The sequence below is a fragment of the Rhagoletis pomonella genome, unplaced genomic scaffold, assembly GCF_013731165.1.
Source record: "Rhagoletis pomonella isolate Grant_MI unplaced genomic scaffold, Rhpom_1.0 Rhpom_scaffold_00004, whole genome shotgun sequence".
Taxonomy (NCBI): domain Eukaryota; kingdom Metazoa; phylum Arthropoda; class Insecta; order Diptera; family Tephritidae; genus Rhagoletis; species Rhagoletis pomonella.
In genome coordinates, this window is record NW_023458558.1 from 54315106 (window position 1) to 54340517 (window position 25412).

Below are 25412 nucleotides of genomic sequence, written 5' to 3' on the forward strand. Positions count from 1 at the left end.
CTAAAACTACAGGCACTATAATATTGCATGACAATTTTAGATTTTTTTAATGGGTATTCAAATTCTAAATTACCTTAAAAGACTTAAGTATGTTTTCTTAACCAATATACTATATGTATGTACATAAAGTAAATGAAAATAACGAATAGTCTTCTGCATGTGATGTTTTTGCTGCCTTAAATGCCTCTTTTATGTATCGGAATGTATGTACATACATTTAAGTATGCCTATACTTTTTTTTCATTTAATCATAGTTAAGTGTTTCAAAAATTTCTTATACATAAATTCAGATCTAGTTAGTATGCATTTGATTTTTAAGAGATTATGAAGTTACAAAAATACCTATGTATAAGTGTACGTATGCATGTAGTTATAGTAGATATATGAACATTTCCCACTATCACTTTTTATATCTAGTTAATGGCTAAACTGACTCGCCTCAATAATTTGCATAAAATTGTCGTGTAAATGGAATGTTTATTCTTATAAATGTGTGTGTGTGTGGTTATTATTTTTTTCAACTTTCACTTATGATAATGAACGGCATACAATTCCAGTATATGATTGCTTCACTATATTTCTGCAAACCGACTTTTCTTTTCTTACTCTAGTTACTTTTGAAGTTAAATGAGGGTACCTATGGTGTTGAATATACTAATAAATATGTATATTAAACTTTGAATACTTACTTATGTGTGTATGTGCAGGAAAAATATTTAAGTCCAAATAGTAAATTTTTTCGCGTTCAAAATTGTTACAACCGACTTTTGTAGCAAACAAAATGGTTTTGTTATTTTGTCTTAACTTTGAATTTCCTAAATTTTTTTTTGCTAAATATTCTAACTCTTTTTGGTTAATGGAATGTTTTGAGCGAATCTGGTGTGCTGCCTATACTCACGATGCTGTATTGCCTTATTGTACCAGATAGTCCTTGTAGCCACGTAACGATTTTAATTGCTTTTTCAATTTTGTTATTAAGTCAGAAGGTTGCACCAGTATGGAAATATCACGACCCACCGAGTTAAGGCGATCACGTATCTCATTTTCTTTGAAGTACAAATTCAAAGGACGTCCATTGATTTCCGTAAGTACCCAAAATGTAAGTGTTGTACCATCACAAGATTGTGCCTAGAAAATATGTAAAATATACAGTTATGGACAATAAAATCAAATCATACTAATACTAGTAATACTAAGCAAATATGTAGCTTTGATGAGCAGCTTTTTCGTGGCAGAAATATGTCGTACATATATGCGCTAGGTTTGCCGTTACCTGCCGAAGGGCTTCCGCTATTATATTTTTTCTTAAAATAATTATTAGACGATAGCAAAAAATGCGGGTTTAATAGACGAACTTTAAAAAGCAACCGTTTTTAATAAGAAACACATTTTGTTTAGAGAACCTATAAAAAAAAACAAGCAGTCCTGCTCAGCTATCGGAAAGCCACAACTGCAAAATCTTCTCCGACGCAGTTGATTCACAAATGGTTTGCTGCGATGATTGTGATCAATGGTTTCATTCTCGTTGCGTTGACGTCACTGCTTTCATTGAGCACGTGGACTGGCACTGTGCAGACTGCTCGGGCACCTCATTCGGTAGGATAGGAGCTGGAATAAGCAAAGGTGCCTCCAGCAATGCTTGCGACCCAAAGCCGAATAACGAGTTAGAACGCACAGCTAACTCTGTAGCCAAGCAGGGAGCTACTTGCATGCCTCATGCGGGTACTACCACAGCAAATCGGCACATCAGCTCGTCGACTTGTAAGCGATAAGTCGGCTAGAGCTCGACGACGCCGTACTGAAGCAGAACTAATCGTCAAAAGGAGGAGCTACTTAATAGGCGCAAGAAGCTCCTGTATGAAGTGGAGACTGAGGACGAATGTTCTAAATTGCAAGAACTGGACGCGGTGCAAAAATGGCTTGATGCAACCGGGCCTACCTTGCCCCCTATGATGTCAACAAAAGCATCGCCTGAGTGTCATCCGACTGCAACCGACGTACGTACCGGGCCTTCCAAACTGCTCCAAGAACCAACGCAACGTAACTCCCAAAGTTACTACCCGACTACACGCAAGGACTCAAACTAAGGGAGAACATCCTTCGACGCAACCACAGGATCATTGCTGCCTTACCAAGCCCCTAAACAACGGCCCCTTTTTTGGCCACCTACCAACACAACAACGGAAATGTGCGAATTTTCTGATGGAGAAAACCTACTGCACTGCGCCAGGGCCTGGAAGGAGCAGCACGGAATGCGACAAGGAATCTGCTGCTGCATTATTCCTGTGTACCGCATATACTCGAGGTACTTAAAATGAAATTTGGTCGCCCATAACTTATCATTGCGGTGCTTCTGATCCGCATACGGGAAAAACGAGCCGTAAAAGAAAACAGACTTGAAGCTCTAATCGATCTCGCCTTGGAGGTACAAAATGTTTGCGCAACGATGAAAGCCTCAATCATGCTATGCCACCTGAACAATCCAGAGGTGGAGCTCGAGAAATGTACCGAATTTATGAGTTCTATATGTCGTCGCTGCCTAAAGGTGCACCATCGCATTCAGTGCGCATCTACTGCCGTGTGCGGTACAGATGGTTACGCCTTAATCCATCATCCTCTCCTTCATAATCAACGCGCTGAGACGGTTATCTCACCAATTGCTAACTCTGCGTACAACGCCCATAGCTGTGAGGCGGAATCAATCCTATTTCGGGTGGTGCCTGTAACGCTTTACAGTAACAATAATAAGCTTAACACATATTCCTTCTTCGATGATGGTTCTTCGCTCACGCTTATGGATGCTGAGCTACAAGAAAAAGTACAATTGAAGAGCACCTCGCAACCTGTATGCCTGAAATGGACAGCCAATACGCACCGGTATGAAGATGACTCCTAAGTCTTGGAGTTAGAAATCTCTGGAGACAATGCTAGAAGACGTTTGGTGTTGAAAGATGTACATACCGTGAAAGCTCTTGAACTATAAATATGCAGAATAAATATGCATATGGTTGGACCTAAGTCTACGATCCCCTGACGGAAAGGATAACGAACCTGTAGCTGAAAATACACGTTTGGGGTGGACTCTGAAAGGAGTTACCGGTAAGCAACAAAGAGCTTCAGGGTATCACGCATTTCATGCTTGCGACTGTGATACTGCCGCCAACGCTGAGTTGCTGCAGATTGTCTAGGAATATGTATGCTTAGACAACATAGAAGTCCACCGAAAGTCCACCAGCCTGATATCCAAAGATGACGAGCATTCAAATGAGCAACTGAGATCAACTACTAAATGCGTGGATGGCCGCTTTGAAACCGGACTTATTTGGAAACGAACCAGCGCTACGCTGCCGGATAGCCTACCACTTGCTTTATGGAGAGCTCAATGTCTGCAGTCCAAACTTTAAGCACGAACCTGAACTCGCCGCGAATTTGTCGACCAAAATTGCTAATTATGTGGCCAAAGGTTACACAAAACCCCTAGTAGCTGAGGCGGTGTTGGAATAGGGGTGTTGGTACTTGCCAATATTTCTGGTGCGCAATCCGAACAAACCGCAAAAGGTTCGAATTATTTGGTACGCCGCTGCTGAAACAAAAGGCGTGTCTCTTATCTCCATGCTCCTAAAAGGAGCAGACCAACTTCCGCAGGTCAGGATAAGGTCACAGGACCAGGATTATCAGCGTTTTGTATGGTTTGAGCCGGGAGCTGTTAAACCCGAAATTTTTGCGATGACTGTGATGACTTTCGGGGCGAGCTATTATTATTAGTATTGTCGATAACCATTACGTTGATGATATGCCTGACAGCGTAGACACAGTGGAGGAGGCCACTCGACTCATCAGTGCCGTCAGTTTCATTCACAGCCAGGGTGGCCTTCACTTTAGTAACTGGCGTTCGAACTCCAAAACTGTGTTGCGCGCTCTCAAGGTCAACAATATAAACTGCGAGGTAAGCTTGAGTTCTGATCAAGACATAACTGCTGAAAATGTTTTAGATCTATGGGGGCTAATCAAGAAAGACTACTTCACATTTCGCCTCGCTCAGCATCACAAAAACAAGAGTCTGCTGCTTAACTGCTGTGGTCCCACCAAGAGGGAAGTGTTAAGTATCGTCACGAGTATTTTCGACCCCTTAGGACTGCTTAGTTTCTACGTTAATACGCAAAAATATTGTTCCAGGAGATATGGCGCTCCGGATGTGGCTAGGACGACTACATCTCCGATGAACACTATCTCAGCTGGCAGAGATGGGTGAGGCTGCTGTCGTAAGTAGAGTCGTTACGAATACCCCAATGATATTTTAAAGATATGCAATGCCTATTCTGCAGCGTGCTACCTTTGTCACACCATCAACGGAGTCGTCGACTGTGTGTTAGTGAGTAGCAAAGCAAAGGTGGCGCCGTCGAAAATGCTCTTCGCTGCTCGACTCGAGCTACAGGCTGCGGCACTGGGCGCTAGATTAGCTGGAACTGTACTCGCCTCACATTCGCTGGATATCCGACGTCAAACGTACTGGACCGATTCCCGCACTGTTTTGGCGTGGATCCACTGTGATCATAGACGCTATTCCCAGTTCGTCGCATTCAGAGTTAGCGAGGTATTGGAGTTATCGGACTCCAAGGAGTGCCGATGGATTGCTTCAGCTGGCAACGTTGCCGATGACGCTACAAAATGGCATACTTTACTTGACATATCTAATCAAAGCTGATGATTTTGAGGAGGGCAGTTCTTGCAACGTTAACGTATGTATTGGCCGAACGACACAGACCACCAACGAAGAGCTTAGAGCCCGGTACGTAGGGCACCACGGTACCGCAGAGCCACATCAGGGTTTTTTTGTCAATACACGAACGTTTGTCGCGATGGTCGCGGCTTTTGCTGATAATAGCCATAGTGTTAACAAGTGCCCGGGACTGGAAGCACTGTTGTAGTCCACCGCTTCGTCAACGAGTCGAAAAAGGTTATCTTAAACGCGCCGAAAGAATGATGTGGAGAGAAGCCTAGGCTGATGACTTTGCCGACGAAATTGCCCTACTTTCGAAAGGAAACCCAGTAGGTCGAAGGAGCTGCATCTACGAACTTTCGCCTTACCTTGATGAGGACTCCATCCTTTGACTCGATAGTATAGTTAAACTGAAAGGGTATCAGAACCCGGTTATACTGTCGGAAACCCACAAAATAACCCGACTGCTCATTCTTGACCACCATATCCAAGTACTTTCAGGGTAGCGCGGGCACTGTGGTGAACGAAATTCTACATCCCATGACTGCGAACAGTTGTTAACAAGATGCGAGGCAAATGCAGCTACTCCGCGCCCGCCAAAGATGAGCTGCTTGCCCCCCGTCCCGAATGACTACCTTCGTCTGCCCCTTTTCCTACGTGGGAGTATATTATTTCGGCCCCCTGCTGGTAGTAGTACGCAGAAGTACTGAGAAACGGCACGGAGTGCGTTTCACTTGTCTCACAACAAGGGCTGTTCAAGTAGCTTATTCGCTGTCTACGAATTCGTGCGTCCTCGATGTTCGAAATGGCATGGCTAGGCGAGGCACAGCTCATGAGTTCTGGAGTGGCTACGCTTCTAATTTTAAAGGCACTCGGCGAGAGCTTACTACCGCCTTCGAAGAAATGGATAAGGAGAGGTTAGTAAGTGCCTTCACCACATCCTCTATGCAGTAGAAGTTCATACCGCCCGCCTAGCCGTATATGGGTGGCGCCTGGGACCGGCTCGTGCGCTCTGTAAAATACACACCATTCAGGATACTGCAGCCATCACGCCTTTCTGACGAATTACTGCGCGGTGCTTTAATGGAGGTGGAGTCCGTGCTAAATTCACGTCCGTTTACACCTACATATGTACATCCCGCTCGATCATTAGGTAGATCTAGTGGTATGAAACCTTTAATGGAATGGGCTGTAGGACCAAAACGATTGAGAAAAGACTGGAAATATGCCCAACAAATGGCCTACCTATTCTGGAGGCACTGGTTACGTTAGTACATACCCGTGATAACGCGAAGTACTAAGTGGTTCGAGAACGTGAAGCCGATTGCTGAGGGAGAGGTCGTCTATATCGTCGATCCTAATGGCCACAGAAACTGTAGGCCGAAAGATAGAGTAATTTCTGTGAGGGTAGGCCCCGACAGGCAAGTTGAAGACAAATGCTGGAATATATGATAGACCAGCAACGAAACTTGCCACACTTTACTGATATTATGGGCCGTGATATATAAAAAATAATAATAAATCGGTTTTTGGTATTAAAATAGCTTCTAAATATTTAAGTTTTTAAAACCCAGTTCTTAGTGTACTTTTTCGTTGAGAATTTATGGCACTGCAGCAATCGGAAGCCGAATAACTCCTTATGCACATATAATTATTTTCTCCTAAATGTGCTACTGATCGCTGAAACGGTAGATAAAATTATACAGGAGTTGATAGATATATTAAATATTTCAATATGCCTGTCAAAATAAAGAGGTTTCAAAAGGCTCAGAGCCGAAAATTTTTTTTGGGGGACGTTGCCACCTGTTTGAAAATTTTGTTTGTTTTAATTAATAAGATAAATTAAATATTGCAATATGGGTATCAAAATAAAGAGGTTTAGGAAAGTTTGCTACCGGGAATATTTGAGGAATATTTTAAACATTACAATGCTGGTGTTCAATTAAAGCGGTTTAAGAAAGTTACTGTCGAAAATACTAATTGAAAAACTTAATTCAGTTAAATTGACAAGATAAGGTAAATATTGAATTAGTACACCTTTGAAGAAAGTTCGCGATATATATGTAGACTGGAGTTATAAGAATTTAAATTAAATTTCCATGAGAAAGCCAAGTAGCATACAAAATAAAGAATTCTTCATAAATTAAAAATTTGTTTGAAAATCTCTTATCATAAATCTCTTTACTTTATTTTCCAAAAATTAGGCCATACGAGACTGGGAAGGGAGGAACAATCCAAAAATACTTTTTTCATGTCGTTAGTATGTTAATTTAGTGGCCAAGGCATTCGGTGCCAAGCGTTCATTGTAGCAAGCATACTTTTAACGTGCGTTCTGTCAAACCAACGCCAAAGTCAACGCGAAAGTTCTATGATGTCCGGCCTTTAAACACATTTTTATTGATTGAACAGTCACTTACAATAAAATTTGTCAGCTACAGATGTGAATTGATTGACAGACATACCGCCCGATTCCCACAACACTGACAAAATTCATCGTATGACTATTGTCACAATTATTGCGCCTAAAACACAATATGTATAAACATTGAGGTTGTTTCGCCGTTGTCGCGTACTCAGTAGGTCATAACAACAACACTGACAACTGTCACCATACGAGATTTAAAAAAAAATTTGCGGCATAGTATTAGGCGCAGTAGTAAAGGCAATAGTCAGCCGCTGAGTGTTGTCAGTGTTGTGGGAATAGGGCGGATAGTTTACATATGTGTTGATTTACGAGTACCCTTTTTAACTGAGATGACTAACCTTTTAGAAATTTTCGAATCAGTTAAAGAAAACTCAACTTAAAAGGTAGTACAAAATATTGCAAAGAAGTACATTTGACTGTACTTCGAAGTACGAAGTACAACGGCTCAAAAAGAAGTACTGTACTTCCGAAAGAAGTACGGTTGGTCACATTGTATAAGCCAAATTTGTATTTAACAACGGACTAGCATAAAAATAAGAAGCAGAGTATGCATTTTATGGAATAACAAATTAGCAGCGATTTTAAAAACGCTTTTGCTATATTTAATGACGAATTTCTGGTTAATTATTTCTGATCTTTTTTTGTGGCGTCTTAATATTAATTTCAGTAGTGTTATTGAGCTTTGCACCACGATGTATAATAAATAAATAAGGTGTTTAGATATTTGTTATTCTTTTAATTTACTCAATAATATGTATACAAAGGTACCAGTCCAAAAAGCAACCAAACGAATTTTGTACTCACCTTAGGCGGCAGTCCGTGCCGTGCAGCTAAGCTATTTGGCACTACATCGACAATGGTCGCTGAATTACCATCCCGTATTAGACCCAAACACTGACCCTCACGTTCTCGTCGTATAGCGTAGCCGCGACCGAATGGTATACGACGTACGAGCACCTCGACCTACCAATGCAAAATGCATAAAATTCAATTATGTTAAAATAATTCGAATATTATATCTGCATGTAAAAATGCACATAAAGCAAAACAAAACTTACGAAAAGCGTGTTAGTGTTGCGAATAATTTTATTTGCCTCACTCGCAGTAGTTACCGCTGTACCGGCTATAGAGAGAAGTTGATCCCCAACATGTAATGCATTATAGAGCACCGGATGTTCCTTTTGCTTCCAACCTGCTACCCTGAATTTCAAATTATATATGTAACTATTTGAAAATTTTTTCTTGCAAAGCGCTTCAGGTTTCTTCTACCTACCATACAGCACCAAATGCATCTACCCAAGCAATGGAACCAACGCAGTCTTTTCGACGCAGCTGCAGTCGCACACCGCCCGGGTGCATAATTTCACGTCGTAGTTGCATGACTTGGTGTTCGCGCAATGTCATGCGTTTATTCGCTGGTGAATTAGTAGCACCGCTGTGTGGAGGCATCGGAGACGATATACCCACGTTGCTACCAGGTCCACAGCCGCCTCCACCACCACCATTTATTATCCCATTCTCTACGCTGCGAAATGGTTGGGGCGGCTGTTGAAATCGTAGCGCTATATTACGCCCACCAGGAAGTTCATTGTTATTGGCGCCACGTGCCACGCCTGTGCGTGCATCCGAAGTGGAAGAGCTACGTCGACGTTGTTCCAGCAAATCACAATTACGATTACGACCGGATTGTGGCACATTTGAGCTGCCACTGGCGGTTGCTGCTGATGTGCTGTCGCCATTGTTATTAAATGTCGCTGTCAAGTTACTTTTATTACCACTCCCAGCTGCAGACTTGCCTTTTCCTACAACAGTTTTAAGTAAATGAAAATCTCTGCGACTCGGTCGAGTCGTTATCACAGCTTCTGTAAGACCGCGCGTTAGTAGGTGACTACGAGTTGGCAAGGGATGCGCCATAGATGTTGTGTTCGTGGTGATAGTAGGAGCGTTGTGCTGCGTCGTAGCTGCAACAATTAGATGTGACGGCGGTGGTGGTGAGGACGTGACTGTACGAGTCAGTATATTTGTAGGTGTTGCTATGCGACGCCTATCTGATGCCGGACTGCCGTTAGGCGGATGAGCTCGCGTCATTAGAGGAGACTGGATTGTTTTGTGTCGACTTTTTGGCGGCAGCGATGGCATTTCCTCGCTAGTAGTAGTTGAAGGGCTAACTGTATGCGTTGATGTTGTGTATTTGTTTTGCTTTTGTCCATCGGCTACCGGTTTAGGGGAAGAAGGCTTGGAAGGGCCATCGTTCAATGGGTTTCCAACTGAATTGGGCAAGACCTGAAGTGAAGACATGCAATAATTTTCATTATATACATATGTTATATGTACCTACATACATAAAAGGGTAAGTATATTTACCTCAACTGTACGTGTGTGAGCCGGCAGATCACTAATCACAGTAGGGGAGAGTATCGACGTTGTACACATCGCTGTGCTTACGACTGTAGCGTTTGTTGCCATTTCCTGTGTCGGCGGAACGCTAGTCGATAGAAAAACCTTTTCATAATGCACCGAACCTATATTGTGTTTGATTGTTGCATCTTCAGCTGTGGCGCGATTTTCCGATTTTGTCAACACACTAGTATTATTCACTGTTATATTTGTTATACCAGAGGTATTGGCCGACAATATGATTTTTTTCATCATTTTTGGTGTACCTCCAACAACAGCTGCCTGTGAATGAGATGCATTCGACTCTGTTGTGTAGCAAGTGCCATATAAGGACACAGTATTGTCACTTGCCGTTACTGCTGGCGTATTTCCAGTTACATGTACTGTTGTTATCTTAAGCTCCTCCGCGGTTGTACCTGTTGTTGATGCAGTAATGCCCTGGATATTCTTTTTTGCTGGTGTCGCATATTGGGTTGTTGTGGTAGTGGTTGTAGCATTAATAGTTGTAGTGCCAACTACTTGAATTGTACTACTATTTGCTTTAGTGGACGGAATAATTTGTACATTACTTTTGTACTCAGGCTGTGTCGTTTCAGGGAACTTGAAAATTTCTCCTGTCACTCGTTTACTGGACATTTTCGCACTGGTTTTCGTTTCGTTCGGTTTTGCAAGTTCATTCGAATCGTTATCGTTGGTCGATACCTGTATGATGGTGATGTTCATTTTATCTAAGTCTAGCTGCTCAATTGAATCATTATTAGTTGACGAAAATGAAGTATTTTGCCATGGTTCAACTTGAGGATCTGTGCTAATCTCTAGTGCTGTAATATTATCATTACTAGAGGTGGTAGAAACATTATGAGTTCCTGATGATTTTGCGGTATGTTTTCGTGACGAATCTGCAGCGCCGGCGGATAAGGAACGAGACGTTTGAAGCCTTCGGAAAAGAAAACAATCATAAATGACTCAAATAATAAATAAATAAATAAATAATGAAAAGTACTAAGCTTTTACTTATTTATTAATTTTTTACCAATCTGCTTTTTTTTTTTGTTATTTATGGCCTTATAACAAATATATTCAACAAAATGTTATTAAGCTTGAGACCGTTTCTAATAAAAAAAATTTGCGGAAAAACAACAACAGTTTACTCTTTGGTAGAAGTTATAGCTGCTATTACGGAGATCAACACATCTCCTGCAGTAGGGAGTGTTACTGCAGTGACAGATAAGGTCGCTCCGGTTACGTACACCCGACTGTCGTGTAAACTTCATAACCTTCTTAAAGTCGCCCATCTGGAACTCGACAGGTATTCGGCTTAAATGGAGTCAGGTAACTCGGTCAGACCGAGACCTAAATAAATAGTTGAATAAAATACTGCAACCAGTAGGTCTATGTGCCCTCAGCTTATCACAGTACCTCACCTAGCCCCAAAGTCTCTAGCAATTTAAGAAATGATCCCGGGGTGTAGAGTGTATGTGGTCCTCCCTTGGCCATAAATGCCCTATGCTCCTCTCTCTTCTACGTGCGATGGCCTCACACTCCCGAAAGAGGTGTAATGGAGTCTCCTTGGCAGCGTCACAGAAGCGACATAATACATAGGTCACTAGACCAAATTCCTAAGTTATACATGTGGCCTCTTAACCTGCAGTGAGCCGTCAAAATATCTGTAATGATCTTTATAGTTCGTCTCCACCAATTCTTAACTGCTGTTAATGCCTATTAGAACAAGGAGATTACAAATTGAAGGGGGCAATACCTCCTACTAAGTACAAGAAAACAAAAGGAGAAAAGCAAAAACTAAGAAGGAAACCTTGTCGCTCAGCCCATGTTGAAATTCTTGGAACCTATTTGAGCTCTTAACTACAGTTACGCCTCTGGTGGAAATATTCTGTTAGTGTTTCTCCAAGTAAGCTTTTGGATTGACAAAGACCCATGGTATTACGCCAATCAGTGCTTCTTTATCGTGTTGGGACCTATTGAAGGAAAGGGTTTCGGTCGTATAGGGGTCGTTCCCTGGTACCCAAAGCAATTGGAGGGTATTATTCTCAGCCAGAGCTTTAAGCCTCTCTACACACTCCAGAACCACGGAGGATTTGATTTCGAAAGATAAGAGAACCTCGAATGCCGCCTGGCTATCGTTTAAAATCGGGATCCTCTTGCTTCAATACTTCCATTGGACGTTAAGCACACAGACTGATGGCACAGACTTCCGCTTGAAATATGCTGGGGAATGTTTCCAGGAGCCCTGAAAGTTTCAGTCTAGGGCCATAAACACCTGATCCTATCACCTCAGGAGTTTTTGAGGCACCTATGTACCACCTTAATGTGTTTGCCTGAATAGAAGTCTTCCAGGTTGCCTTGCTGTGTGTTTCAACCTTATATTTTCTTTCGGAAACCGCTACTTTATGCATGTCGTCCCTGGGGAGCAGAACTAGAGGGAACTGGGAGTCCAGCCTGTCCCAGTTCCTGTAGATAAATCCTTACCTTTGCCACCTTGCACTCTCTCGCAAAATTAAGGAGAGCCCGCTTTGCTCCCGAGGGCTAGTCTTATAGTGCCCTCCCAATTCACAGCTACCAAATTGAGCAATTCTGTTGTCACGAGTTGGTAGCTTTAAGAATGAGCTTCAGCGGCAAGGACGGGAGGAAACGCCTTGTTGTTGTCTGTGTGTATTTTCCATGTCTATACTAGCTGCATTTTTTTGTAAGCGAGCGACAAAAGAACGCTCAACTCGGGGAAAATTTCCTTTTGCTTTGGTAGCTGGTAAGAAACATGTGATGAGTTCAACGGGATTTAGACATAAAAAACAATTGAAATTAGTAATTATGCGAGGTATTTGCGTAATATATATACTTATTTAAAATATAAATCATGTATGTATATACGAAAACAAAAATTTCCCTCTCCACTTTCTCATTAACAATTCACAATAGAGCAGTTTTTTCACTTAACAACACTACTCTTCGGGTTGCGTATTTTTTAACGACTTGGCTGAACTCGGATAAATAGCCGAGTTTGTGTTGTTGCTTAGCGTGTATTTCGTCATTTAAGCGAGTGTTCTTTTGTTGCTCGGTTGGAAAAGAATGGACCTATTGTCACAACCTCCGCGGTAGGTGGCTGGTACTGTGGAATACTGTCAAAGCCGAAGTATTGGCCTGGTAATGTTGTTGCGCTGCTAACGCCCAGAATAAAATCTGGGGCAGTAGCTATGGCAATACAAGGGGAATCCACTTTTCGAGTATATCTTGTTTTGTGAGCTTAACATTCTGAGGTTACTGACCTAACTCTGTCCACATCTCGGGCGAGGTGGTCAATTTTAAAATGGAGGGTCCTAAGTGAAGGTTCACTCTCGGACCATAGGTATATTGAATTTTTACTGGCTGTGTTTTAGGGAGGAGCTTTAGAACTCGCTTGTTTCGCCACCTAGAATTCGATTACAGAGCATTGACGGCTGCTCTTCTAGTATGCTTAGAGAATGGTTTGTTGCCAGGACGGTGGCAAGTAAAGACGCTAGAAGATATGCTATTGAATCTTTTGACAGCTTCAAATCGCCCGGTACGGATGATATCCTACATATGGTACTCAAAGAGGATACTGAGTTTTTGGTGGTGACCTTGAAAAATATTTTCATTGGACGCTTGCACTTGTACCACAATCTTGGAGACTAGTAGACGTTGCCTCGTATCCTTATCGATCATAGGGGCGACTATACTATTCATAAAAGCTTCAGGCTCATTAACATGATGTCTGTCATGCTGAAATATCCGGAGAGATAGGTTGAATGGCGCATTTGTAGTGATGCGCTTTCATCCCATCTTCAGCCTTTGCATCAACATGCGTATCAGAAGCGGAAGTCTTGTGAGACGCCTCTGCAAAATCTAGTTGCCAGAATTAAGACTTCCCCTCGGGAATTTCTGTAGACTATGAGGGTGCTTTTGACAATGCCACCTTCGATAGAACGTGCAAATAGGCTCTAAGGCATGGAGTAGATTCTGTGCTGATAAATTTCATTCATTCAATGTTGGCGCAGAGGGTCGTTAAGATTCAGGCACAAGGGGGTTAATATGTCATGTGAGGAGTTAATAGGCGCTGTACTCAGAGAGGTGTGCTCTCTTCATCGATCTTGGTAATTGATGCAATGCTGTTCAAACTTAACGGCTCTAATGTCTAATATTCTCTAACAGTTGTTTGCTAGAAAGCGCAAATCACACAAAAACTAGTGATGAACTCTTCACCACAAAGAGGAAGTTAGACGACCCTTTAAAGGAGTCACTATTAGATTTCTTTCGAAGTGAATTTTTTAGGTGTACTTGCTCCTAGATAGTAAACTTATATGAAGTCTTACGTTGAGCAAAAGACCTTCAAAGCTTTAACAGCATTCTGACAATCTAAACAGGTCTTTGGTAAAACTTTCATCTAGATAAATTTTGACTATTTGCGGCTTTATGATAACACCCATAATCAGCTACGCATCTGTGGTGTGGTGGAGCAGACTCTCAATCAAACTTCAAATAACGATAGCAGAGTGATGTACGAGAGCTTCACTAAAACACATGGGCGCTCTGGATGCACTGCTAAAACTACCGCGGGGAGGCGCTTAAGGGTATCTGTATGCTTAAAAGAAATGGGTTCTGGTATGTGTGTACAGTGTGGAGTGACGCGGAAATTGCAGGAGGCAAAGATTTGGACTTAAATGTCTATTCAATGCCACAGGCTAGTACGCCACCATTATCTTTGCTAAAGATGCAATAATGGCAGGCTTAACCCCAAAACTGTGCTTATACCCCGTGCTTATACATTGTATAATCTTTACTGATGGCTCTAAAATGCATGCAGCGTCAGAATCTTGATTCTATATCGATAGTAACGGCGGCAATCTTCACTTCTCTCAAGGGGAGGTATTTCAAGCCAAGCTATCTGCAATCCTCGAAGTCATGGACTACATTGTGGAAATAGGTAGAGAAGCAAGAGTTGCCAACCCCTTCAAAACTACGAGTAGGTCGGCAATCCAAGTCCCGACTAAATTATGTTGGAAAATATAACGAACTTGTTTTACTCTGAGTGCTAGGCCACTCGCTAGTAACTAGTAATGTGACCATCTTAGAGAAGTCTCAAACCGGGCATCCTTCGGTCCGTAACCAGTTGTAACACTCCGCCAGAAACTTGGTGAATATTTCGTTCAGCAATGACTGGCAAGTAGGCAAAACTCATGTTGACCTCAAATTCAGAGGTATGTTGTTTTACGAAGTAGATGGGACTGCACACAGATCCAATGACCGGAACTAAACCAAATTATTATGGAACCACCCTTTTCGATAAAAAAAATGTTCACGTGGTCTAAAGTTACCTGCTGGCAGAGTTGGGCATTATTCGAATAAATTGTTATTTAGATAATTATTCGAATAAAATTTTATCCGTAATATAATTATTCACAGCTAACTTATTCACGAATAAATTATTCGTGAATAAATTGCTTGCGAATAATTTATTCGTTATTTTAAATAATGAATAAAAACTCATTTTTAACACATTGAGCCACCTTTTACTTTTATTTCTATTGTCAAGGATTGTAAATTAGCTGAATTTTGTTTACTATTTTATCAAGAATACTAGCCCATTCCCTATGGTTTCGCGGCCCCCGGTAAGATTTTTTGCGTTGGCCAATGCAAGAATAGCGTTGTAAACCAAATATGGGTAAAGTAAAAATTCTCACACATATTTCTGCCAAAAAAATAGCGCCCTGATGCTATATGCAAGAAAAAATTCCTTTCAATGTCATAAGCTTTACCTCCACTTGTGAGATCTTTTCTAAGCGTGCGTAATCTTCTTCTATGATCTTGCAACTACAACATTGGTCCGATGCGTCAACCTCTAGTCTTATGTCATGTAGGCCAACAAAAGTCCTTATAAGGATGCTGAAGAGCACAGATGTGCGTCCTCGATGTAAAATTTTGCCATTGATATAGGAATTGGAAGGATGTGGTCGAAACTTTCCTTGCTGATTCGCCACTTTTAAAATATCCAAGAGCTGGTTTCCTTGAGTCTTACTGCTGCAGCAATGGCCGCCCGAGCAATTTCATCAAGCGGAGGTAGATGCAAGGTCGCATTTAGAGTATATGACGACGTGGGACATCGTAAATTCGTATAATATAAACATAAAAAACAAAGGAGTCCAGACATATGGGGTTTCTAGAGATTTCGACTGCAGCACCATTATGAATTGCAACCTGATTGTACAATAAGTAGGGATTTTCTAAATAACTCAACTGTAGCGCCACCTAGCGGGTCCATTTTTCGCATAAGTATTTTTCATCATGCAGGAAGAACACATTTTGAATTTGAACGAAATAAGTTCATAAATACGGCTTTTATAAATAACTCGGCTCCATCGCCACAAAGGAGTTTTCTAGTAGCCTTTAATAGGACTTAATGCGCATGGAATAACCTCCGAAAATTTGATTTAAATCTATCTAGGGGTTTGAGTTAAATCACAACAACGAAAACGGTTATCATTTTATACATAAATATATGTACATATCTATATACATAAATTACTTATTTTATTATTATTTTATTCGTTATTCGAATAATTAATGAAGATAATAATTATTCGAATAATGAATAACATAATTTATCCGTCATTCGAATAATTTTTTTTTTGAATAACCAAAATTATTTATCATTTACGAATAACAAGAAAAACAATTTATTCATTTGTTATTCGTCATTCGAATAAATTTTGCCCAACTCTGCCTGCTGGTAACATAAATACATAAAAAATATGTATTCCGACAAATATGTATGTGTATTGACAACCTCCTCCTTTTTTGAAATCGGCTAAAAAAGTACCACAGTTATTTTCTCAAGCTTTGGTATAGCTATAATAATTTTGGAAAAAAATAAAAATAAATGTAGACTCTCCAGATTGTTATCAATACTATTGAAGTTACATATGGGACGTCAGTTCTGGAATTTCTTTGGACCTCCTTTGAGTATGTGTCTCGCAATATCTTGGCAACAAATCGAGAAAAGGGTGAAATAACGAGTTGTTGTTTTAATACACTTAAAGCGTTGATGAAGATATTTGATCGTCTCCGTGGCGCTTTAGGGTCCCCTTATTTTGACTATAACTACGGGTCAAAATCTTTAAGATTCGAATCATGCACCAGTATTATATACCTAACATCCAACGTACCTTGTTTATTGACCTTCACGTTAGTATCTACAGTAATTTCCGTGTTAATAAAAAAAACGCCTACTGAAAAATGCACTTTTTGTCGCTTACGCCCTTTTGGCGGTTAGGGCTCGATATGATTTCCCCAAACTGTGCTCAGGAAATATTTTTTACTTCTTTTATCTCAAAAATGAACGATTGTCGTTCATAAAATACATAAATAAATATATATTTTATTAACACCGAAAAAAAGAATAAAAAAAAAGAGATTTTCCAATTCAAAACCAAAAAAAGATGTATGAAGGATCGCTCTGCAGTAATGAGAGTAACGAGTACGAGCTCAACTCTGACACACTGGACCAGTTATACAAGGAGCAGTTGCAGACGCTACGAGAACTCGTCTTCAAAGAAAGCCGCACTGAAGATATTGAGCTTTGTCGGAAATGGCTGAAAATATTTAGTAAGACTAGCAAAGCGGAGAAAATGGCTAGAAATTGCCTATGCTCATTGATGCAGCTACAGCTAAAGGAACAAGGTACCTTGGGTGAACCATTCACTAATTTACAGAACTGCAATCGTGATTTGGAGCGCGTCCTGCACGAGTTGGATGCACAAAGTTCCATAAGCGCCAATTATATGCAGCAAACGCAAACAATGCGCACGTACTCTTCACATGCGCAAGGTAATCAATACTATCTACATCGCTGCAATCAAAAACGCCGACACATTCACCAGTGCATGTACGAATATGCTACTGAAGAGAATGGCGATGGTAATATTGTTAGTGCTCATAGTGATTACAATTGTGAACATGAGCAGACTAATCAAGACGCAGAAAAAAACATCAATTATAGTCAAGCTGGTGGTGATGCCGACCGACTTGATGAGCTATCAACGGAATGTGAGGAAAACGAAAAACTAACAGAGAATCTATTGCTACGCCGCGAATTGGACGAATTACGTTTGCAATTGACCGAGAAGGAAATCGAAAACATACGCTTACACGAGATAGCCAAGAAATATGAAATGGAAAATTGCAATTACGAGAAAGTGCTGGAGGGAATATGTAAAAATTTACTCGAGGCGTTAAAGAAAGCATTGCAGCATTTGAGTGTCGAGGAGCAACCAACTTTTCCAATGAAGCTATTTGAAATAATATTCAAGGATTTCGAGTTAAATGTGGAATTTTTCAAATGTATAAAAGCTTGTGACAATGATTTCGAGGATATAATTGCAAAGCGTTTCGAAAGCGAGCTTAGCAAGCGCAAGGAGAAAATGAATCGCCACATTTGTAGTAAATACGTTAGAGGCAAAAAGCGTATGCAAGCAAAATATGAACAGCGTTTGCGTATGCAAAATTGGGCACAACGCCTGCAATTGAAATTGGTAAAGCTGAAATGTTTCTCAGCATTGAGGCAAATGTTTATAAATGCTCAACTGGTAAAAGATGGAACGGGCGTGAATGAAAAAATGTGGGAAATGTTGCGAGTATTGGAAGAGAAATATCAGATAATAGTAAATGAGATTGTTTAGGCTGTGGGAATTTATATGCATAAATATATCTTAGTTTCAATATAGAAACAAAAATGAGCGCATTTAGTCCCTTCGAGCAGAAGTGAAACTTCATAGAAAAAAATTTTAGAAAGGAAGAAGGTTCCAATATACTTAGTTGTACACCTTCATTATAATAAACTGCTTTGTTAACCTATAATTATTTGAAAAATAATCTTAGTCTTATTAACCCAATCTCAATTCTTATCTGTAACCAACATCAACAAATCTAATCTTTATCATTACCTACATCCTTTAATCTTTAACTTTATCTTTATCAGCTTTATTACGAGTTTCATTTTCGACCGAAATCCTTCCCTTTTCGCTTCCGTATATTCACTGCGGGCGGATGAAAAAAAATCGTTCGGAACTCATGATTAGGGGCTATATCCATTATTCTTGCCTTTGTCCTCATCTTTGACTTTCTCCTTGTCTTTTTTTAGTCATAAGTCTCCTCCTCTGGCTCGACAAGCCTGAGGCCGGGCAAGTGGGTGCCGTCGATCGGCGCTGACCAGTGCTTCCGGCATCAGCGTGGTCGGGTTGGAGGGGCATGCGAAGAAATGATGAGTGCTGAGTTCACCCGAGAAAGATACCTGTCGAGTTTGCAGCACCACCCAGAGGAATTACTCGATATCATGGTGTTGTGTTCTTTCACCGCCAGAATTTGGCTTTCTTCTAGGAGGTGATGCTCAGACGACCTGATGTGGCCCTTGTTAATCGACTATGTAGTCGAGTAATCGTTAGAACGTTTCCAGATACATTGTATATATAAATGTATACAAAACGAAGGATTACATTTTTTATTCGGGTCTGTATTTGTTTTCTATAAACGAAGTATATGGCGATTGTAAGTTAATGCTGAATGTGATTAATAGAGCCGAGCTATTAATATCTACACCTTCTTCCATTTCACTTTTATATTGCATATTATTAATTTTATGTACATATCAGTATTTTCCTTCAGCTCTACAATAAAAATTCAATAAATTTTTCAGGTGCGTCTATAAAAAAAAGATCAGAAACTAAACTCGCAGTTCCTCGTAGCTAGAACTATTTCAGATAGGACACGCATATTTAGTGTTTACTTGTCCCTAAGTATAATTTATACCATGTTGTGACCGACATCGAAAACATATTTCCGTTGCTAAAACTGGTTTTCGACCTAAATCTTCTATTTTCGTCCATGTAAAATCTGTCAAACGAAAACCAGTTTTCGATGAAAACTACTTGAAAATTCACGTTCCACTGATTCCAATCGGCATCTGCTCTAATTTTTTTGGATTATTTATCGAATTGGAAGACACATTTTATCATCTTTAATACGCCATTTCGGATTTATTGTTAATTGGTCGGCCAAAGTAAAATAAGAATGAAAGTAAAAGGTTGTTAATGAAAAGAAAATGAAGGAAAAATATTTTGGTTTTGTTTTTGTGTAGCAAATTGGTAATTAAAGGATGTAAGAAATGTCAACGAAAACACTGACAACCGGTGTGAACAGCCTTCAGACCACAATACCAAAACTCGTGTTCGTTGTCGGCCAGAACTTGGTATTAGCTCGCTTCTTAGGTCCTTTTGTAAATATCCCGCTTTAAAGTAAGCACCCGAAAAGTTTTACACTCACAAATTATTTAAAAAATTTCACGTGAAACTGTCTTATAAATTTCACCAGATATAAAGCAATGCTTGACCACAGATATATTTGTGCTTTTTAATTGTTGGTTTTATTGGGCTTGCGGATTTTAGACATTGCAATCACTGGTGGATCTGCTGGATTATGATTGCAAAATACAAATACAAAATTCCAAACCTATCGACAGATACATTTCTGTAAGTAACCAATACGGTGTCTTCTGCAGAAACAACGGTAAATATTGGCTTATTTCGGGGTAAATTTTGAACCTTGAAAGTGCTCTAGCAACTTATGATTTGCAGATATATCTTTCCTTTTCGGGATATAGGTTTTTTCGAGCAGTAGAAATATTATCGTATACAAATTTTATATAAATTCAACAAATATTGAGTATTTTAAGGGAAAAAATTGTTGAAAAAATTTGCAAATTTTTTTTGTTTCCAAAATTTTCGAAAACCGCTAGAATGATTTTGTTCTAGTTTTCCCTAATCAAAAATTCAAGCTTTCTCCTCCCGTTTAGTATATGGGAAGTATTGGTTGAGTTTTCTAAGTATGTGTATTTTATTCAAATATATGGGCATAAATGATTTTCCATACAAAATCACTTCGTCATTCGTCAAACACGTGCTTGCGCTAGAAATGAGAGGAGACAAAAAGTATGTGTGCGTATGTCTGTAGGTATTTCGGATTTTGAGTAACAGATTTTTATCGATTTTATTTTTTATCGATTTTGTTATCGAAACTTTTATCGATATTATTGATTTTGCTATTGATATTTTCGGAACTTATCGATATAATAAACGATACTTTTTATCAAGTTAGTTATCGATATTTTAATAGATTTTGCAATCGATTTCTTATAGATTTTGTTATCGATTTTGTTTTCTGCATTTTTATCGATTTTGTTATCGATATTATTATCGATTTTATTATCGCTTATGTTATCGATATTTTTTCCTTAGTGAGTGCCTTCGTTTTTGACTTGGATGTGCTCCACGTATTCTACGTTTAAATTTAGCGGCTGTGTCTCCGATACAGCCTGCAGACCAGGACGAAGGCGCTGCAGTGTTCATTTTTTTAATTTTCCGTCGAAAAAGATTTTTTTGGACTTCAAACAATTTTTTAACTTTTCGAGTTGAAATATTTATTCTTCTTCTTCTTCCGTGTATACAATGCTGGATGTTAGCCATGTCAGGTTATTTATTATTTCTTGGAACTGTTGTCTGTGTCTAGCTGCATTTATTAATTCGCCAATTGTCTTACAGCCGGTCCATTCTTATCGAGCCATGTCATTTTTCTTCTACCGATTCCTCTTCGTCCTTCGATTTTGCCTTGTATCAGAAGTTGTAACAAATCGTATTTGCTTCCTTTTATAACATGCCCGAAATATGCGACTTTTCTTTTTGTAATATCTTTTCGTATGCCTCTGGTAGTTTGTGCCATGTTTAAAACAGTGTCCAACTTATTCTTAGCAATTTCCTGTAGCACCACATTTCGAATGCTTCCAGGCGGTTTATACTCGGAGCTCTCAGGGTGCAAACTTCACATCCATACAATAGTGTCGACGATACGTAGCATTTAAGGAATCTCGTCTTTAACCTTATTGGCACGTCCCGATTTGTCAGTAGCTTCTTAACTTTCATGAATGCGGGTCTCGCTAGTTCAAGTCTGCTTTTTATTTCACAATCATGGTCCCATCCGTCGTTTAGCCAGGTATTTATATTTTTCCACCGTTTCTATGTTTTTATTATCTATTATAAGTCTCGCATTAGAATAGTCTTTATTGCTCTTATTTACTATCATGAATTTTGTTTTGTCAATGTTTATATTTAGCCCAAAAGATTTGCTTTAATTTTCTACTTTGTCAATAATTCTTTGAAGATCGTGTAGATTATTTGTCACTAGTGTTGTATCGTCTGCATATCGGATATTATTTACGTATGTTCTGTTAATTTTAATGCCCACATCTTCGTTTTTTGTAGCTTCTTCGAAGATTCTCTCTGAGTATACATTGAATAGTAGTGGTGATAATATTTATTGAAAATAGTTTTTTTACTTGCTCTATTAAAAGCAAGCCTCCCTAGAACTAAAAACCCTACCTATGTAAATGATTTCATCGAAATTTGTTTTTCCTATGCACTACATAATTCTATTCATTGATGTTTGTTTGTACATTACCTTGTAGACAAGGAACAATCGGGCTGCATCAAACATTCCCAGTTCTTAATTGATTCTAGAAAAATAAATTTATTTACTATTCTTGTAATATTGAAAGTATAATGAAAATGAGCATACCAGCTGAAGTACGCTGTCCAATATCCACACGAATACTGTTGTCGGTACTTGTTGTTGGCCCTACAGGATCATATTGTTGCAGTTGTTTTCTCAAGATGAGTGATTGAAACTCGTCGTCGTAATGCAAGTCCTGTGGATCGCCAACAGTGCTCGAATCATCCATGTGTGAAACTTCATTTATTTGTTCACTATAGGCGCTTATAGGATCTGAGAGCATGTTTAGCAGATTTTGTGTAAGTGTGTTCGACATGGAAGTTAGTGCTGGTAATACAGTCGTATGAGTTGAAATTGCTGACGCATTAGTCGTAGAGGTACTGCTGCCAGTGCTTGTATTTGCAACAGTCGTCCCAGCATTGCTTGGGGCATTTACTCTATTTACATCACTGCTTAGGGAGGATGTTGCTGATGTAGTCACTGATGGTGTTATTGTTGAAGTTGTGGCTGCAGTATTTGAATTTCGTCTTTCGCTAGTAGAATTATCTTGCGCCAAGCTTGGCGGCACAACGCGTTCCACTCCTGGCACAATGGCAGCTGGCACCGGTGGGGGTGCTGGCAATGGTGATGTTGGATCACGAGTTGGTAAGAGTGGCGCACGTATTTCAGGTAGCTTTGTATAGAGATTCTCACGTGGCGACAGAATTTTCATCTCTCGTAATTTGGAACGCAGCGTATCTACCCATTCTTGCATAATTTCCCTGTAAAAAGAAAACATGAATTTTATTGAGTTATAAACAAGTTTCCTATACTAAGTAAATCTATTGTCCCAGACAATGCGTAATATAATGTGCAGTGAGTTGTAAATAAAACGTAATGCGTTACATTACGCGCGCAAGTTGAGTAATAGATGTGCATCATACCATGACATTGCATGGAAGCGTATCACTTCATTAGCAAGCGTGACGACAAATTCGAATTCGTGCGAATTGGGAATGAGCGCATGTGAGATGTGCAATGTGTCCTGCATCGAAACAATCCATTCGGGATTATGGGAAGCAGCTTGGCGAGGCTCTGCGTATCCCTCCAAAAGCGCGTCGGTATCATCGTGTACACAGAAAACAACCCAACTGCGATCAGATTTCTGTAAAAAAAAGTACTATTAAATCTATGCGATTTTCATATATGAAAAAATTTTATGTTAGTACATTCATCAAGTTTTAAGTACCTACCTGCTGCACATTTGCAAGAGAACAGTGAAAAACTTTCTATGCAATGTTTTAATAGAACTAAGTATGTAGTAATTATTTAAATTAACATATCATGAGTATAATTACTCACCTTAGGGCCCACTGTGATTTTTTTGCCTTCAGCAGTCAGTCTTTTAAGCCAAGTGTTCTTGTGTATTTCTCGAAATTGCGCTGCATTTGCATTAATTAATGGTGCACCACTACCTCCACTACTACTGCTACCGCTAAGTGTACTAATGGACGACGATGGAGCAGTGACAGCTGTCGCCGATGCAGCTGCCGCAGATGAACTCGTTGCCATGGGCATGTGTTTTAATTAGTAAAAACTCATGCGAATTGAGGTTTTCTTAGCGTTAAATGTTTCGCCTCACAAATAGTTATTTAAATATGTACGTAGCTTTTAATTAAAATGTCTGTTCCTATTTCTATGCGCTTGAAAGCTTTTTCTGAGCTCGTGAGGTATGCAAAATATGCAGTAATTAATTTACGCAATTGTTACGAAAAACCATGAAATGCTCATTCCTGCTTTTGTTTACAAAGAGAAAAGTTTAGTAGTTCTTCAGTAGCCCACGTCCTCAGTCACTGCCAGCGACACCTGCTCATTCTGCCGACGTTGACGTCGATGCCGTCGTCTTTGTTTTTTTTTGTCGTCGCTTTGTCTGTCAAACACTATTCTTGTGCTCTTTATTTTATACCAATTTTCGCTTTCTTCTTTTTCGTCTTGTCAAACTAGACTTCCCCTGATTTGCAAATAAATATAATAGATTTTCATAACCAATCTAATCAAATTTTTGACATATCTTTGTTATACATTGATTCATGTATGATTAGAAACATTTAGATCACACACAGAACAATTTTGAAACATCCAAAAACACGAAAAACTTACTAGAATCACCGATACTTCACCAATTTTACGACGCCATGTTTGCATTGCTAAACGTCAGTTTCTAGCGTTGCCGGCTGAAAGCTTGTATATAGGTGCCAGATCGAAAGTTTTTGTGTAAGAAAGTACGAACAAATGGAGTCGTAGGGGCTCCCGATAAAAAACATAGAAAATGCTGACAACATAGAAAATTATGAAACTGCAGTTAACACATGGGGGATTCACAACGGTGTCGTAAGCGGGGGGCTTTTGGGTGTTAAACTACGTGTCAGCCAGTGGCGGACGCACGGGGTGTGTTTTAATATGGCGCATATGTATGTATAATATGGCGTCTATGTATTAAAACATCCCCCGTGGGTCCTCCACTGACTGACACGTAGTTTAACCCCCAAACCCCCCGCTGGATCCGCCCCTGCCCCAACAGTAGGAAACAAAAATGTTAGAGCACTTTTGACGTAAATTAAAATGAGCATTAGTATAAAAGTTCAAAGGGTTTGGAGAATGCCGCTGAGGTAAAAGTCCTTGGCCAGATATAAATTTTCGTCCGTCTGTTTATATATGTAGACTATACTCTGGATTGTATTCGGATATCCGTTCTGATATTCGCGTATATGGGTAAAATACGGATATCCGGTTAATGTCCGTTCTGTTTTGTTATCCGAATATCCTGTATATATACAATAATTTTGCTATACGGATATTCATTTTGTTAAACATATTCCAATATCCATAGATACTATCTGGATATTAAAATAATTGGGATAGAACTCCCAATTCTTGGTGGGTTCTTTGATTTGTAAGTAAAAAAAAAAGCTCACCTCTTGTATAGAACTTTTACCTTGGGGAGGGTAGCTAATTTCACCATACAAATTCGTATACGAATATATCCGTTCCCACGACAGTCGGGTTTACGTAAACGGAACGACGCATGCAAGGTGAACAAAAAAAGGCGAAGAACAAAAAAAAAATTACAATAACAAATTATACGCGCAGCGACAATCAGTACAAAACAACAAAAACAACGAATATATTCGAAATCAAGTGGATCTTATTGGATTTTGGTGTTGGATTTTAACTTATTTTGTATTCTCTTTTTTCTTTGATTGCGACTTCTTTTACGAAACGCAGAAAGTAAATTTTAATGCAATC

At 39.6% G+C, this 25412-nt stretch overlaps 1 protein-coding gene across 2 annotated transcripts; it reads right to left on the reverse strand.

Moving 5' to 3' along the window:
• Positions 1–233: 233 nt before the first annotated feature.
• On the reverse strand, positions 234–24336 carry LOC118737813 (mucin-5AC). Of its 2 annotated transcripts, XM_036468585.1 has the most exons (10): positions 24267–24336; positions 23469–24117; positions 23051–23271; positions 22194–22888; positions 22077–22131; positions 9510–10479; positions 8419–9428; positions 8204–8345; positions 7950–8108; positions 234–1128 (listed from the first exon to the last, which is right to left on the reverse strand). In XM_036468585.1, exons 2-10 carry the CDS (start codon positions 23682–23684, stop codon positions 913–915), a joined length of 3684 nt encoding a protein of 1227 aa, XP_036324478.1. In that variant the 5' UTR covers positions 23685–24117; positions 24267–24336; the 3' UTR covers positions 234–912. The 2 variants fall into 2 exon arrangements, with proteins under 2 accessions (XP_036324478.1, XP_036324477.1); XM_036468584.1 differs by having other exon boundaries at positions 23469–24327.
• Between the last annotated feature and the right edge of the window lie 1076 nt (positions 24337–25412).

What these genes read in the sequence shown, in the direction of transcription:
- LOC118737813 (XM_036468585.1), bottom strand. Translation starts at nt 23,684, where the DNA reads ATGCCCATGGCAACGAGTTCATCTGCGGCAGCTGCATCGGCGACAGCT. An exon ending in TGGACAGCGTACTTCAGCTG is followed by an intron (nt 22,132 to 22,193) that starts GTATGCTCATTT and finishes TTATTTTTCTAG; the next exon opens with AATCAATTAAGAACTGGGAA. An exon ending in GCAACACTAACACGCTTTTC is followed by an intron (nt 8,109 to 8,203) that starts GTAAGTTTTGTT and finishes TTGCATTGGTAG; the next exon opens with GTCGAGGTGCTCGTACGTCG.